Source organism: Polyodon spathula, chromosome 4, assembly GCF_017654505.1.
Source record: "Polyodon spathula isolate WHYD16114869_AA chromosome 4, ASM1765450v1, whole genome shotgun sequence".
Lineage (NCBI taxonomy): Eukaryota > Metazoa > Chordata > Actinopteri > Acipenseriformes > Polyodontidae > Polyodon > Polyodon spathula.
The window spans coordinates 57869879-57885144 of NC_054537.1; the positions used below are offsets into that span (position 1 = coordinate 57869879).

The following is a 15266-nucleotide window of genomic DNA, read 5'->3' on the forward strand; positions in this document are numbered from 1 at the left end:
AAAAAATAATAATTCTCCCAAAAATTTAAAAAAAAATACTGCTCTGAGCCTCTAGGTGGCACTATCCCCCTTCTAAAACCAAATGTGGCAGGCTGGCAAGTGGATAGAGGCCCAGAGACAGACTGCAGTTCAAAAAATATACTTTTATTATAAATAGATACAAAAATAAAAAGGCACAAGGGCCAAAACAAAGGGATTGAAACACAAAAACAAAAAGCAAAATGTACAAAATAAAGGTTTCCAGGCTGGGCAATGCCTTCACTGGCTTTAGAAAATTGAACAATCATAACCAATAAAACACCAACCTGCTTCCTCAGCTCCCTCCTCCCAGATAAGAAGGCCAACTGGGGTTGAGAAAAACCAAGGGACTCAATTAATATCATAAAATCTCTTCCAAGGGGATCTATGTGTATCAACATGTATATTAAAATGACATGCTTGACAGATAGTGTTGATAATAAAAACTCACCAAACTGATAAAAAAAGAGAGTTGGTTGTAAGAGGCTAATAAATAACTGCTTCTTGAATAGGAATTTTGCCACAAATTATTAAATTTCAAGTGACAAATAACTTTCTATGTTCTCATGATTAAGAGCAAACTCTTTAACAAAAATGGTAGCAATACCACCACCTCACCCTTTGGGACGCGCCCCCTCTGATAAAAGGAGAACCCTATCGGACAGGCCTCTAGAAGCGGTACATTCAGGTCCTTTTTCAACTAAAGTAAAAATATCCAAATTTGATTCCAAAATGAATTATTAATTAAGACAGATTTATTACCCAAAGATCTTGTGCTTAGCAAAGCCAAACGAAGAATGGTCGGTACAGAGCTACTTAAGTTATCATAGGGAGACATTGTATTAACGTTAATTAAATTCTCAGAACATAAACCCTGGGAAGTAGATGGAAATTGACAATGGAGCATTGACACTCCCTTAATAGGATAATTCAGTTGTGGATTTTGATCATGTGGCTGAAGTTTGTGAAACACTGCTACTTGTATGTTACTGTAATGGCACAAACCGCTGACCACACACTCTGCAAGCGAGCAACTTTACCACTGCACGAAAGGTTGGCCTAAATTTACAGTATAATCGTAAATCTCGAAAAACTACTCACTTCTAAATCTTTTGTAGTCATTTTTGTATTACTTTAGTATAAATACATCTTAATTTGGATTCATATGTTGTTTTTTTCTGACTTTATGTGAACGAAAAGACAACAATTTGCCCGTTTTCTCATTGGAAATAGTGTTATTTGGAAATTTACCTGTACTGGTCACAAAAGCAAAGTTTGTGGGGAATAATAGCCATTTTCTATACTTTTGAGGCATAAGCAATTAGGAAATAACACTTACTACCCAGGAACAAAAATTGTGTTACATAGTGTTATCTCACTCTGTCCCTCTCCCCTCTATCACAGTACATAGAGTGTAAGTGTCTATAAAGGAAAATGCTGTTGCAGAAATATCCAGTAGCTGTCTTTTTTAACAAATTAGTGTTTCATGGTATCTTGCTTTCAAAACAAATCTTCCTCAATGATTTTGGCTCAAACCTGATGTTGTTGGTAGCCTGCAGCAATAACACAGCTCTGCTAATTTAATACTGTAGCCAGTACATGAATCAATGGAGACATACTGTAGCCCTAGCTACATGAATGCAACATAAGTAATTTGCTGCCTGCTGCTCTTAATTGATTATCAGAATACCTGGCCATGTTATTTCAATTCTCTGTTCAGTTGCTAAATAAGTAATTTTGTTCTCATTTTTAAAGTGGGCCTTTCAGATTCCATAAGGTAAAATTAGGTGAAGCTATTTCAATTTACTGTTAAATTTTGGTAAGGGGTTTATCTCTTCACTGGACTTTCTCTCTTGTTTTAACTGAATGATCTTTTCCTTAATTTCCACATGGAAATTCTAATTAGATTCAGGTGTTTTGCTAATTCCTTGGCAAAGGTCTTATTGGGCTTGATATATTATTAAGTCTAAGTATCTTAATTGGTGGCTCTTTAAATAGGACTACATCTTTCTGGGAAGAGGGTGGTTCCTTTTTTTTTTTTTTTTTTTGCTGGGTTGATTCTTTTTTGGGTGTGGTTTTTGTGGATGTAGAGTGTTTGAAGAGGGAGGTTGCTGGGCTGTAAAGGAGAAATCAGGAAGCAATAATCTTTTGTTTGCTAGAAAAAGTGTATTTTCTCTAATCTGCCATTTTTCCAGTTTGAAAGTAACCAGTTATCTAATCTCCTGCCAAATTCAAACTATCCACATCATTCAAATTGTTTATTTGGATCCTAAGAACAACAACAGTGACTAATCCATTTATTATCCAAATCATCATCTTTTGTTTTCTTACCTGATCGGAAACTCCAAGCTCTACAGGACCAAGGAAGAACTGGGTGAGATCCCCTAATGGGGAGGAATCTTATTTTTTGCTGCTGGATTATCTGGGCTGTTCTAACTGTTTTGGATTATCATTTTTGTTTATTGGATTAACGAGCACCCAGTACAGAAGTCTAATTTTTGTTCTGTGTTCAAACTTTTCTGGTTCAACTGCATTCTCGATACTGATCGGATATAACGTCTTGGGACTTCTAAAGTATTGGTGGTTGTTTCATGGACATTTTCTTTTTTTTCTATAAGGACTGCCTGATGAACTCAGTGGTAAACACTTTAATCAACATTGGCTATGTTAGGCTGTACATTACAGAAAGCTTTGATTTGTCCTATATGACTGGTATTAATGCGTGTTCTGGTAAACATTTTGAATGGTTCAAATGCTGTCTGATTAAAACTCATGTACACCAAATGTTTGCTACATCTGTCTACAAGTAGAATATTTCATGCATATTCAATAACACCTGCTATTTGTATTCTGGTGTTGCCTTCTGGTTTAATTGTCTTCCTATTTTCTATTTGTTGTAAACAATCCTAACTTGCCCAGCAATTTTTCTTGGTTCTGTCGCGCAATCCTACTGCTTTGGAGAGTTATATTGTTCAGGGTAGTTTATTTGTATTTCCATCACAGAATACAAGTTATTGGACATTGCTTAAGGATTGGGTTTTTTACAACACTGTGACAGAGAAAGAATTCATCATGGTTATAAATCTTACTCCCAACATGTGAGGGCACTGTGTAAAGGGAACAGAGTGCCCCAGACTGAATGGTCTGACCTTTCTAGGGAAAGGTGGAAGTCTGCCATCTAGAAAAGGGGTGGAGCTACAGTACACCAAGTCATCTTCCCAGAAGGGAAGCAATGTGGCAACTGTGGATTGGAGGAGAAGCAATTGCACTTGCTAACCAAGGGAGCGTGACTGACAGTACAAAAAGAGATGTGGCTAGGTGATCTGTTCCTTTCTTAAGGTTAAGAGCGAACCGCTAAAGGAGAACTAAAAATGTACCGTGAGTGTTTTGTTTGTCATGTTATATTATACTTGTTTGTTCTTGTTAGATGGCTAACATAATCTGGAGCTGTCGCTTAAGGCCAGCAGCAAACCTGAACAACCCTTCACCACTGTGCACAAATAAATTGTATTTCATCTTCACAAATCTGTCTTTTTGTGGGTGTCCTGGGTTTTTTTTTTTATGACTAGCTGTCTGTAAGCTGCCCAGAGTTGCGTGATCCTCCGACACTGTAGCTCTGAGGTGGCTGAATGGAGGGCCTACAGAGTGAAAAGAAGTATACAGGGGATGGCACACGTTTCGGAGGAGGCGTGTGTCCGTCTTCTTCTCTCCCGAGTCAGCGCGGGGGTGGCAGCGGTGAGCCGGGTTGAAATAAAAAATAATTTCCAATTCCAAATTTTAAAAAAGATAAATAAAATAACAAAAAATGAATAAATTATATTTTTCTTCACAGTTCTGTAACAGGCCGGTGGCTGGGCATGAACCGTTGATACCGCACACTGTAAGAGAACATCTTAATCACTTTGCAAAAGAGTCTGGCTCATCTCATCTCACTGACAGGGGACAGAATCCGTAATGGCAGTGCATCACACAACACTGCCTTCTAGCATTAGCACAATCAGAAAAATTGTGAGCAACAGAAGCACAACCAAGGTCCCTCCCCGTGTCCCAACGATTCAGCAACACGGCTAGGTAATCTGTCCTTAACCTCACCACTCTGAGTGAAGAATTGTCTCTTACTGTCTGAGCTCGGTTAATCTCCACTTAATTTTCAACTGTTTGTCCTCTTGTGCTGGTTTCACTCACATTCTAACCTGAATATAAATGAGTAGGCATTCCGGTGGGATTCAGGAGTGTAAAGAAGAGCAATACGCCCAGATGGTGCAGGAGAAAAGCAAGAGATGCTGTACCATGTAGGGGTTCAGCTGATGACCTGTTTTTAAAATTCATAAATGAAGGTGATGTTTGGTTCTTCTCTGGAATATCTGTCCCAGTGGTGAGTGCTGGAGTGTTTGACAGGAACAGCACATGGAGGAGAGGGATGGTGGTACCTGGCTAATGATTGTGTCACTGAGTTGTAAGTTCGTGCCTGGCAACATACGAAGGCAGGGGAAGAATTAATGTGGCCATCTAATGAATAAGCACAGGCTCAGAAAACCAGAACAGAGATTGGAGATTAACACAGTAAAGGGGTTAGGTTCAGTGATTAACAGGGTAAAGGAGTGAGGTTTGGACCGTGGGTCACGTCCTTCCTTCCTCTCCCCTCGAGGTGTGACTGATCATCTGGCTTGTAACCCTCCTGCCGTCTCACCGCTCCCCACCCTGTCCAGATGCAATACAGTCCCTGCCAACTTTGAATGTCCCACATTGAGGGACAATATCTTATAGTGAGGCAGGACATTAACTTTTTCATAATAAACTCATCACTATCTGCTACCTCTTGTGAGGTCTGGTTTATCGTGGTCATTTGGGGACTGCCTGGTGAAAGTCTCCTAGACATCAGTATGCTCGGATAAAATATACTTTTCTAGCATGAGTGTAGGCCGAAGAAAAGTGATTCAGCAGTCTCTGCGTATAGGAACACCTCCTAAGAGAACACTTTGCCTAAGGGAACGCCCCTGTTGTGAAACTGATTTTTCCCATTTTAAATGCTCCAGTTAAAGGAACCGGAACTTTGATTAAAAGAACAACTTCTTGGTACCGATAGCAATTCGTTCACAACGGATACAGTACTATTTTGTAACCTGATAACTCGTCATGACCAGACTTAAATTAAAATGGTTTATTCAGTCTTTTCAAAAGCGATTTATCATCGGACAGTGTCTTGATTGGTTTATTAAATCTTTCCAGAACTGCCGTCATGTCATTGAATTGTTTTGTATTCTGACTTCCATGAGTGCACCTCATCACTGCAAAATGTTGGTAATTGTTCGAGTTCTTGAAAAAAACCTGAATCAGACACAAGTCAATGAGCAATTTGGTGTTTCCCGTTCTGGTGATTTGCTTCACCTTTCTGTTAAATAATTGTATGTTGCTGCTGCACTTTTTTAACGTGTGTAGAGGTGCTGTAGTTTGACAGTTTGTGTGTTACTTTATTATTATAGTTTATTAACATACACTTGTCTATTGCTTGAAATAGGTCAGCATTCATGTGTCTATAGTACAGTATATTTAATATTCGTCTTTAATTTGAAAAAAATTCTTCACGTAGCAATGAGAAAATAAATCTGTTCCCCCTGAAGAGGCTTGTGTGATCCAGTGCGCTGGGTCTACAGAGAGGAAGGGTGGAGTGGAATGGCAGAGCAACAGCCCAGACTGCACCCACTCGGGGGGGGGGTTCAGAAATAGTAGCACAGCACTATTGGAACATAAATAGAGAGAAAGAGTAAGTGAACAACACTGCGAGAGCGGGGGTGGGGGATGGGTTCAGTAGAGCAAGTCAGGATGCAGACTAGACAGTTTGAGATATGGATTCAAAAACACTGATGTTTCCAGCCCTGTGTCAAAACATGTATTGCTCTTAATCCTAGCGGAGATGGTAGCTGACTCAGAGGAAACATTTCAGTGAGCCTTGATGTGTAAATCTTATTTCATGTGAGGGAGTTCCAGCATGGAGAGAGGCAGTAGGGTGCTATACAACTTTATTAATTGTCACGTATTGTTAGCTACAAAATAAGCTTTTTGTTTCTAGGGATGTGACAGATTGCTACAAAACCAAAAATGGGTCTTATCCCCCTACAGCAAACTGCTGGCTGGATAAAAGAGGCATGTTGATCAGATCCAGTGTTTTCATTAAAATTATTTAGGGACTGTCTGACCCATTACAGATAGATTTTTAGTTTTGCTCCTTTTATTCTAAGCTATACAGTTCTTATGATAGAGACAAATGTGTACAATTTCTTCAGAGCCTTCAATTGCCACGCCTCTCGGGTGACGAATCAGCAGCTCTAGGAGCTCCGTTTTCTCTGGATGAGATGAGAGGCTTTACAGGATATGAGTAAGGGTAAATCTGGATGAGATGAGGGAGGCTTTGCACGATATGAGTAAGGGTAAATCTGGATGAGATGAGAGAGGCTTTGCACGATATGAGTAAGGGTAAATCTGGATGAGATGAGAGAGGCTTTGCACGATGTGAGTAAGGGTAAATCTGGATGAGATAAGGGAGGCTTTGCAGGATATGAGTAAGGGTAAATCTGGATGAGATGAGGGATGCTTTGCAGTATATGAGGAAGGGTAAATGAAAAAAGATAAGGACCCCTCGCTGTGTTAGCTACTGATAAATTAGGATGTTAAATTGCAGACCAAGGTGCTAAATTAATCTACCAAGATCAAACAGGATTTATTAGGACCCGTCTAGCGGCAGATAATGTTCGCCGCCTCCTTCATGTTATTCATACGGCTGTGGATATTGAAAATGTTTCCCAATTGCTCCCTCATTTACTAAATATTTTTAAAGCTATCAGTGCACTATTTTGATATAAAATTAACTGGTCTAAGTCGGCACTTATGCCTTTGAACGCTGCAATGAAATTAAGCATTTTAAGTGTGTAGAAATCTATCCCACCATACACTCTATTGCACTAACCTTAATAAGATTTTTGACAAATTGAGGGTGATTTAAACAAGTGGATGCAGCTTCCTAATTCTCTCCAAGCCCGTATAACCATAAGAAAAATGAATATACTCCCACTATCGCCCCCTACTGGTTATTGGGATAAACTTCATTCTGTAATCTCTAAATTCATATGGAGATGGAGGCAGCCACATATCAAATTCTCTACAATACATCGAGAGAAATTCTTTTTTTTTTTTTTTTTTTTTTATCTACGTCTTCGCTCTGCAATGCGTGTCTATGTGGTTCCCTGGGGGACAGAACTGCCACCTCATGCCCTGCATGATATTCTCAACACGGGGTAAAACGAATGGGCTGGTCTCCACACTTTATACTCACCTATTGAGGGCTGTGTATAAACTGTTGGGGGTTAATGCTCTCTGGAATATGGACATATCTTCTGCAAATATTATTATTATTATGTTCTTAAGCAATACATAATCATCACCATTATTATTATTATTATTATTATAATCTGTGCTATTATGTGCAGGTCATCACTTACCTTGTATTATTATTTACTTTTATTCAGTTTTTCCTTTTATAACAGTCCAGTGAACTTGACAGAAAATGTTTTATAAACATGGCTCATAATCTTCAAAACTATGTATGAGCATGTTAATGTAATGTTGGGATGTGACACATAGCATACAAATATAAAATATTGCACTATGACTACCTTGAACCTTCGAGTTTTACCTTGCCATTTAAGTAACTCTACCAATTTCCCTTCCAAATCCATGCGTGTGCAAAGGCCAATACAGCACTCCCTGTGAGACTCTTACTACTGCCTGTTGTCCATGATGCGTTGTTGCATCTCAAAGTATGTCCTGCTGAAATTTTGAAATAATAAACTAAATAAGGATATAATCCTTTAGCCTGCTTTAGGTGTAGTTTTATGTATTTGAAATACACCATCTTGTCCAAAAATCTGCCACTTGGATCGGTTCATTAGAATTAGAACCTTAGGACCAGGTCACAATGGTCCACCAGGGTCCACAAATGGATTGTTTAGACAAAGGGTCTTCGCTCTGCAATGCGTGTCTATGTGGTTCCCTGGGGGACAGAACTGCCACCTCATGCCCTGCATGATATTCTCAACACGGGGTAAAACGAATGGGCTGGTCTCCACACTTTATACTCACCTATTGAGGGCTGTGTATAAACTGTTGGGGGTTAATGCTCTCTGGAATATGGACATATCTTCTGCAAATATTATTATTATTATGTTCTTAAGCAATACATGTGTACTTGTCATTCACCATTATTATTATTATTATTATTATAATCTGTGCTATTATGTGCAGGTCATCACTTACCTTGTATTATTATTTACTTTTATTCAGTTTTTCCTTTTATAACAGTCCAGTGAACTTGACAGAAAATGTTTTATAAACATGGCTCATAATCTTCAAAACTATGTATGAGCATGTTAATGTAATGTTGGGATGTGACACATAGCATACAAATATAAAATATTGCACTATGACTACCTTGAACCTTCGAGTTTTACCTTGCCATTTAAGTAACTCTACCAATTTCCCTTCCAAATCCATGCGTGTGCAAAGGCCAATACAGCACTCCCTGTGAGACTCTCACCTTGTTATTGATTACTGATTATTGATGTTGGAATGCAGTCTGTAGTGTAAATATCCCTCTGCCATCTACTGCTGTTGTCCATGATGCTTGTTGCATCTCAAAAAGTATGTCCTGCTGAAATGTTTGAAATAATAAACTAAAATAAGAAATATTAATCCTTTAGCATGCTTTGTGAAGCTTTTTATTTATTTGAAATACCCATCTTACCAAAAATCTGCCACTTGGATCTGTCAATTAGAATTAGAACATTTAAAAGTTAATTTCAATGTGTTCATCATTGCATTGTGAGTGAGTTCAAAATGGTTCATTACTCATTAACACTGTGTACTTGTGGTTAACAAGAATGGAGTCTATCAATTGGAATATTCAGAAACTGCAGAGTGTTATGTAACTGGGATAAAGTGGAGCCTCTTGTAGTTTTGAGATCTACAGAGACAATCTGAGTCTGGCATAGATTCATTCACTTCTGTGCCTGGTGAGTCTCTCTGTCTCACCCCATGGGTGATGAATAAGAACCTGTCCTCTAATTGCAATACAATTCAGCATGGACACTCATTAGCACAAGCTTGAAGGAGTAGCACACTGTAGCTTATGCATTGTGGTTTGTTTTTGATTATGCAAATAATGGCTATATCTTGGACACTTTTGTATTGCTATTTACAAAAATTGACTGAACATGTCCATGTGGATCAAGCGTAGGAGAAGAGTTAGGATCCCTCATATTAAAGACGTGTTGCAGGCATATGCACAGTATGCAACTTGCATGCTTTCTGCTTTTGTTTCTTATTATGTAATCTAGAGACTAAACTATCTGAACAACCTGAAGGAAATTAAACAGACATCATGTTGCTTTTACTTGCTTTCACTTTTTCAAATGTGTTTGTATGTATTGCATCTTTCAAGAGTAACAGCTTTAAACGTGCCACTGGGTTAATAGGTTGCAGCTACAGAAGCATGGTATCGAGATTCACCACTGCCAGCTCAGTAAAAGCAGAACTCTTTCCGATACAATTGAAATATACTGCAGGCCCTTAGCCCGAAGGCATTGACCTGACGTTAAGAATCACAGGACGATGGTTGCCGTCTACTTTTTATCCAGATATTACGAGTATCTGAAATGTCTATATTCCCTGATTAGCATTACAAGAGCCAATTAAATCATGTGAAAGCACAAAGCGGGCAGAGCTCATTTTCATACAAACTCCAGATTTAGCTGGCCAGTTAACTATTTAGCTAAATGTTAAATCTTGTAACTAGATTTATAAATGATATCTAAATGTACACATTTAAAAACATGTTTATTTTTGCAACATTTATAAATCTGGGGGAAAAAATACAAGATTTAAGCTAAATCTGGAAATAAAAGACATGTTAAAATATGAACGCTTTTTCTTTCTTTTTTTTTTTTTTTTACAAATGGCACCCCATAAGAAACAGCAAGCAGTCACATATAGCAATCTTGATTTACTCAGGCATCAAATCTATGGGGATACAGAAATCTGCGTACCAGTAACACTGGGACTACAGTTACAATTATATGATTTACTCTATGCATTATTGGCATATGTGTCACCATCCTTTCTCTCTCTCTCTCTCACCTAAACAGAACCTTCCATTTGTCATCTCCGCCATATAGCTTTATGTTCCACATTCTCTCAGATATCCCCCCCCCCCCCCAATGTTTATGAAATGACGCCCCTGCCTTTTACTATTCCCGTCAGTCTTGTGTGTGTGTGAGTGTGTGTGTGTGTTATTAAACCCAGATGTCCATCCTTGGTCTTGTCTTGTTAGTCTACACACCTTGACCTATTTTTTTTTTTTTTTTTCAGAAAGCTGACACCACCTTGCAAATCTCATTAAAGATTTTACACATTTCCTCCCACGCTCCTGAACCCAGAAGAGTCCCATCAATATTCTGACATACAGCGGGGTTAAACCGCTAGATCAATGCCGTTCCCCTGGGATCCATTCAAATCACGATTCATTTGAACTAACATGTTAAGCCTCCCTGTTAAAACGCAGTTTATTGCTTAACTAATCGAAGATGCGCGTGTACAGGCTGCCACAGTTGTTTTTCGATTATGTGTTTTTTGAGTAACCTCAATAAAGCACACACATACCCAACACACAATCACAAAACAAAGAAATTATAAACCGATTACTGTAATGCTGTGCATTTACAACTTTCAAATGGATCTGGGACATAACTGGAGAACGCAAATGGATGACGCCGCTGAGTGAATTGGATTGCAATTTATTAATATAAAATAAAAAGGTGTTAGGAGACAGAGCGAGATAGGGGAGGTTTTGTAGGAAAAATTGAAAACTTCGTGGCCTAAATTAAAGTATTATTTATTTGGTAGAATTATAAACTGTGATATGGTGCTCCTAATTGCTTTTAAAAAGGAAACATGAAACAGAAAAACAACCATGCCTCACAATAAAATTCCCTTTTGGGCCCTGTGGTTCTTATTGTACTGTAGCTGTAAGTGGCTGATGTGCCAGCAGACAATACTTTTCAAAACGGGTCCACCGCTGTTGATTTTGCACAACAGCAAAGCATACACAGTTAGTGTTATTCAGCACACAACAATTCTAAATTATAAATCCAAAATACACAACAACGTGGTATTGCATCGTTATTCATTACACTGCGCATATGTGGCGGATCAATAATACCACTGTCAGTAACATTTCATTGTCAACTACCTTCTATTTTAGATAAACACTCTATTGCTGTATATAAACGCGTTATCAATCAATCTGAATTTCTAAAGCAATGCTGATGCTGAAATTGTAGTAGAATCGCTTTCGCATTTTTTTATTTTTTTTATTTGTGTAACTTTTAGACTTTCCTGCAGAATACTTTGCAATGAGTGAGTCTGGGAGCATGTCTACTACAGACCTGAACTAGTCACAACCTGTAAAGGTATCTGCATTTGTAACGTTCTTGGTCATCGTTTTTTCTTTGGCAACGAAAGATGCTAGAATTGAAACGCTGTTTCTGAGCGTCGCTGGTTTTTTGTGTCTTTTTGTGCTTACCACAAACATTCTTCAATCAATCAATCTTTATTTCAGTGCATCAGCATCACAAAGCGCTTTACAAGATGCAGTAACAAGAAGACAATCCATAATACTTTAAATATAGAGAAATGTATACTACATGATATACAGTAAAAAAAAAAAAAAAAAACATAATGCATTAAATACAGTGGAAGATGCATAATACATTAAATAGTAGCAGGCTACTGCCTGCCCCGAGGCAGCCATGCAACACAGCAGCTAATAGCAGACAACAGGCTTAAAGAGCATGGAAACCAAGAGAGAACAGGTGGGTCTTGAGAGTTGATTTAAAGCGAGCGACGGTGGGAGCATCACGCACCAGAGCTGGGAAAGAGTTCCGAAGAGTCGGAGCCAGGAAGCTAAACGATCCTTCGCCAAGTGTGGTGCACTTTTGCTCCTATGTCCAACCGTTAAAATCTGTCATGCATAGTTTACAGAAAGTTTTTCAACGTTGTTTAGGATTGTGTTGAATGTACTGTTGTCCAAGAAGCTTGAACTTTGCATTAATATTTATTAAAAATATTATTTCTTTTTTTACGGGAGGGCTAAAGCTAAGCCATCTGGTCAAGTACTTGAGCTTGGCTCGCGCATTGAATGCATGCCTGCCTCGGGGCTCCTCCGGGTCCTAAACCCTAGTCAATTAAAAGATGTTTGCTGTTACCGCAGAACTACATGACTTTTGCAGAAATTAAAGGTTTGCTGACATAAAGGGGTTTAACAGTAGAGTTTTGAGCAAAATACGGGAGAAAATCTGTCCTGGGAGAAGTGCCCCGGCAAATAAGGGACAGGTCTGGTGTGTGTGTGTGTACGTGTGTGTGTTGGAGCGGTGGGGTTCCTCTTTTGAACGATCCCAAGCAGACTCCAAAGCGTCAACGTGTGTCACGTTTGAAAAGCCTCGCCAGGCTTAGAAGCGCTGTACAGGATTTCAGATCTGTGAGACTGCTACAGCGCAGCAATGGGACTACAGCACACCCTGGCTTTGTAAAAATAAATACGTGTAATACTACTACAACTATTACTGCTACTGCTAATAATAGGCTAATGCCGATTCTAAAATACATTTAATACACTGAATAGTCACGTGGGAGCTCTGATGTGAAGAACTGTAACGTTGAAAACCCAAATATTATATTTTTGTTATTTTTTTCTACGCCGGCGGATGCAAGAATGAACAGTCAGACGCGATATTGCACTGCATGTTGGAAATTTACACTGCTGCCCATCGTTTTCATTCTGCACTTGATTCCTTTGTGTGTGCATGGTAAGCCAAACATATTGCCGTTATTAGTACATAATCATTTTATAATAACATTATCTGTATTAAGAACGCGGTTGCTGTGCTTGCCAGGTGAGTGGAGTAAAAATGCAAATTACAAATGCAATTCTACCGACACAACAATGCCGCTGAAAATAAAGTGCTGAGATTTAATCATTATCCTCATAATATTGTTGTTATTGTATTTGTGCGGTGGAACTGAGAATTACTTTTGAGTACTTGATGTGTGTAAGAAGACGAAAGTAGTGGATTTTGCAAACATTATTGTTCAAATTCTTTAACAATACAGCAGTTAACTGTAGCAAAGTAACAAACTGAGCTTCATCATATTTCAATCTTGAAAGTGTAACAAAACAGTGGTTTGGAATAGGTTGTACGATGCACTGGTGAATGAACGGTTCATAAAGAGCCTACATTAACATTAGCACGGTTGTTTGTCTTGCATACGTGCCGGGATTTGTACCTTTAGCGAATGGTTTATTTAATTACTGATATCCTTTGGTGGTGTCACTCCCTATAGCTGGCAGAGTCTTGTATTGCATGTCTACATTTGCTATAAGCTTACATACAATTATATATAGTAATATATTATAATATAGAAATATATTAGATATATAGTATATGATATATATATATATATAATATAGATCTATAATATAATATATATATGAGCCCTGCTTTTGAAAAGCAAGATCTACCCATGGGTAAATTGCGGCGGCCGAACTGGCTAAGAAATGTGATGGAATGTTCTTACACTACCTTAGACACCCTTTCACCTCCCAATAACAACGATTTGCATAATTATATATATAATATATATATATATATATATATATATATATATATATATATATATATATATATATATATATAAACACCTTTACTGCAGTATTCCTCCATTGTACAGTCAAACGCAGTAGTTAGTACTGGAAGGTGGTTACAGTATTAATCATTATTTTGATTACATTTATCCGTTATAATTTACTGCAGTAAGGAAATTCTGCTGCAGATACTGCAATACTAGCTGTACAAAACTGAAAAAAATGCATCTTAATCCTTCGTTGTACATACTGCAATGTTATTATATTATTCGACAGTACTCTATTACTATAATTTATTGTAGTAAATACTGTAGTGCATTTTTTATAAGTATATTTATTAATGTAATGAGTGATTGGTTCCAGCTGTTATATTTTAGGAACGTTATATTTCGTTACAAGATCGATGTACAGGTAGTGGACAAAAAAATGGAAACAGCTGGGTAAATGAGAGACACCAAGTATATTGGAAGCAAGGGCTTCCACACAGGTGTGGCTCATGCGTTAATTAAGCAGATAACATCCCAGCATGCTTAGGGTTATGTATAAAAATGCTGGACAGGGCTGGTTGCCTATAATTCTGGCTAGCATAGCTGCAAGAGGAGACCTCAGTGCCTTTGCAAAAGGGATGATTGTTGGGGCGCGTTTGGCAGGAGCTTCAGTAACCAAGACAGCTCAACTTGCTGATGTCTCACGAGGAACGGTGTCTAAGGTGATGTCGGCATGGAACTCAGAGGGAAAGACATCAACAACAAAGGGCAACAGTGGGCGGAAGCGACATGAGCGTGTACTCGTTAAGGTCCGTAATTAAGCTTCTCGTTCCGTTTTTAGTCCGCAAATTAGGCGATGTCATATATATATATATATATATATATATAATATATATATATATAGAGCTAAATCAGATATATATATTATATTATATATATATGAGAGAGAGAGAGAGAGATATTGTAACCGTCCGGCACTCACTGTTATTCATTGCCGTTTTAAACATTTAAAAAATAAACGCCTAGCTCAAACGATGAGCCTGACTTCACTTTCAACAGGTCCCTGACTAACACGCAGGACGCTCCACCAAACAATCCACATTTTTTTTTTTTTTATTTATTTTTTTAATTTAGTCGTTGCCAATTATTTTTTTATTTTCTCCCAATTTGAAATGCCCAGTTATTACTCAGGCTCAGCTCACCGCTACCACCCCTGCGCTGACTCGGGCGCGGTGAAGACAAACACACGCTGTCCTCGGAAGCGTGTGCGGTCAGCCGACCCCTTCTTTACACACTGCGGATTCACCATGCATCCAACCAGGAGCTACAGCGTCGGAGGACAACGCAGCTTCCGGATAGCTAACATGCAAGCCCGCAGACGCCCAGCCAGTCTACAGGGGTCGCTGGTGCGCGGTGAACCGAGGACACACTGGCCGACCTAAACCCCCGCCTTGGCTCTACGCTTGGCTGTGGAATAGCCCTAACTCGAACCGGCGACGTCCAGGCTATAG

The 15266-nt window shown here is 38.6% G+C and overlaps 1 protein-coding gene across 4 annotated transcripts in view; it reads left to right on the forward strand.

Annotated features, from left to right (window-relative positions):
- Positions 1 to 12576: 12576 nt before the first annotated feature.
- Positions 12577 to 15266, forward strand: part of LOC121314663 (chondroitin sulfate proteoglycan 5-like) — a 45766-nt gene continuing 43076 nt past the window's right edge. Inside the window, exon 1 of one of the 4 annotated variants that reach the window (XM_041248139.1) lies at positions 12577 to 12932. In XM_041248139.1, coding sequence (XP_041104073.1) covers positions 12839 to 12932 — 94 coding nt within the window. In that variant the 5' untranslated portion in view covers positions 12577 to 12838. The remainder of the gene's footprint in view (positions 12933 to 15266) is intronic. The other 3 variants (XM_041248141.1, XM_041248137.1, XM_041248138.1) reach the window with 3 other exon arrangements.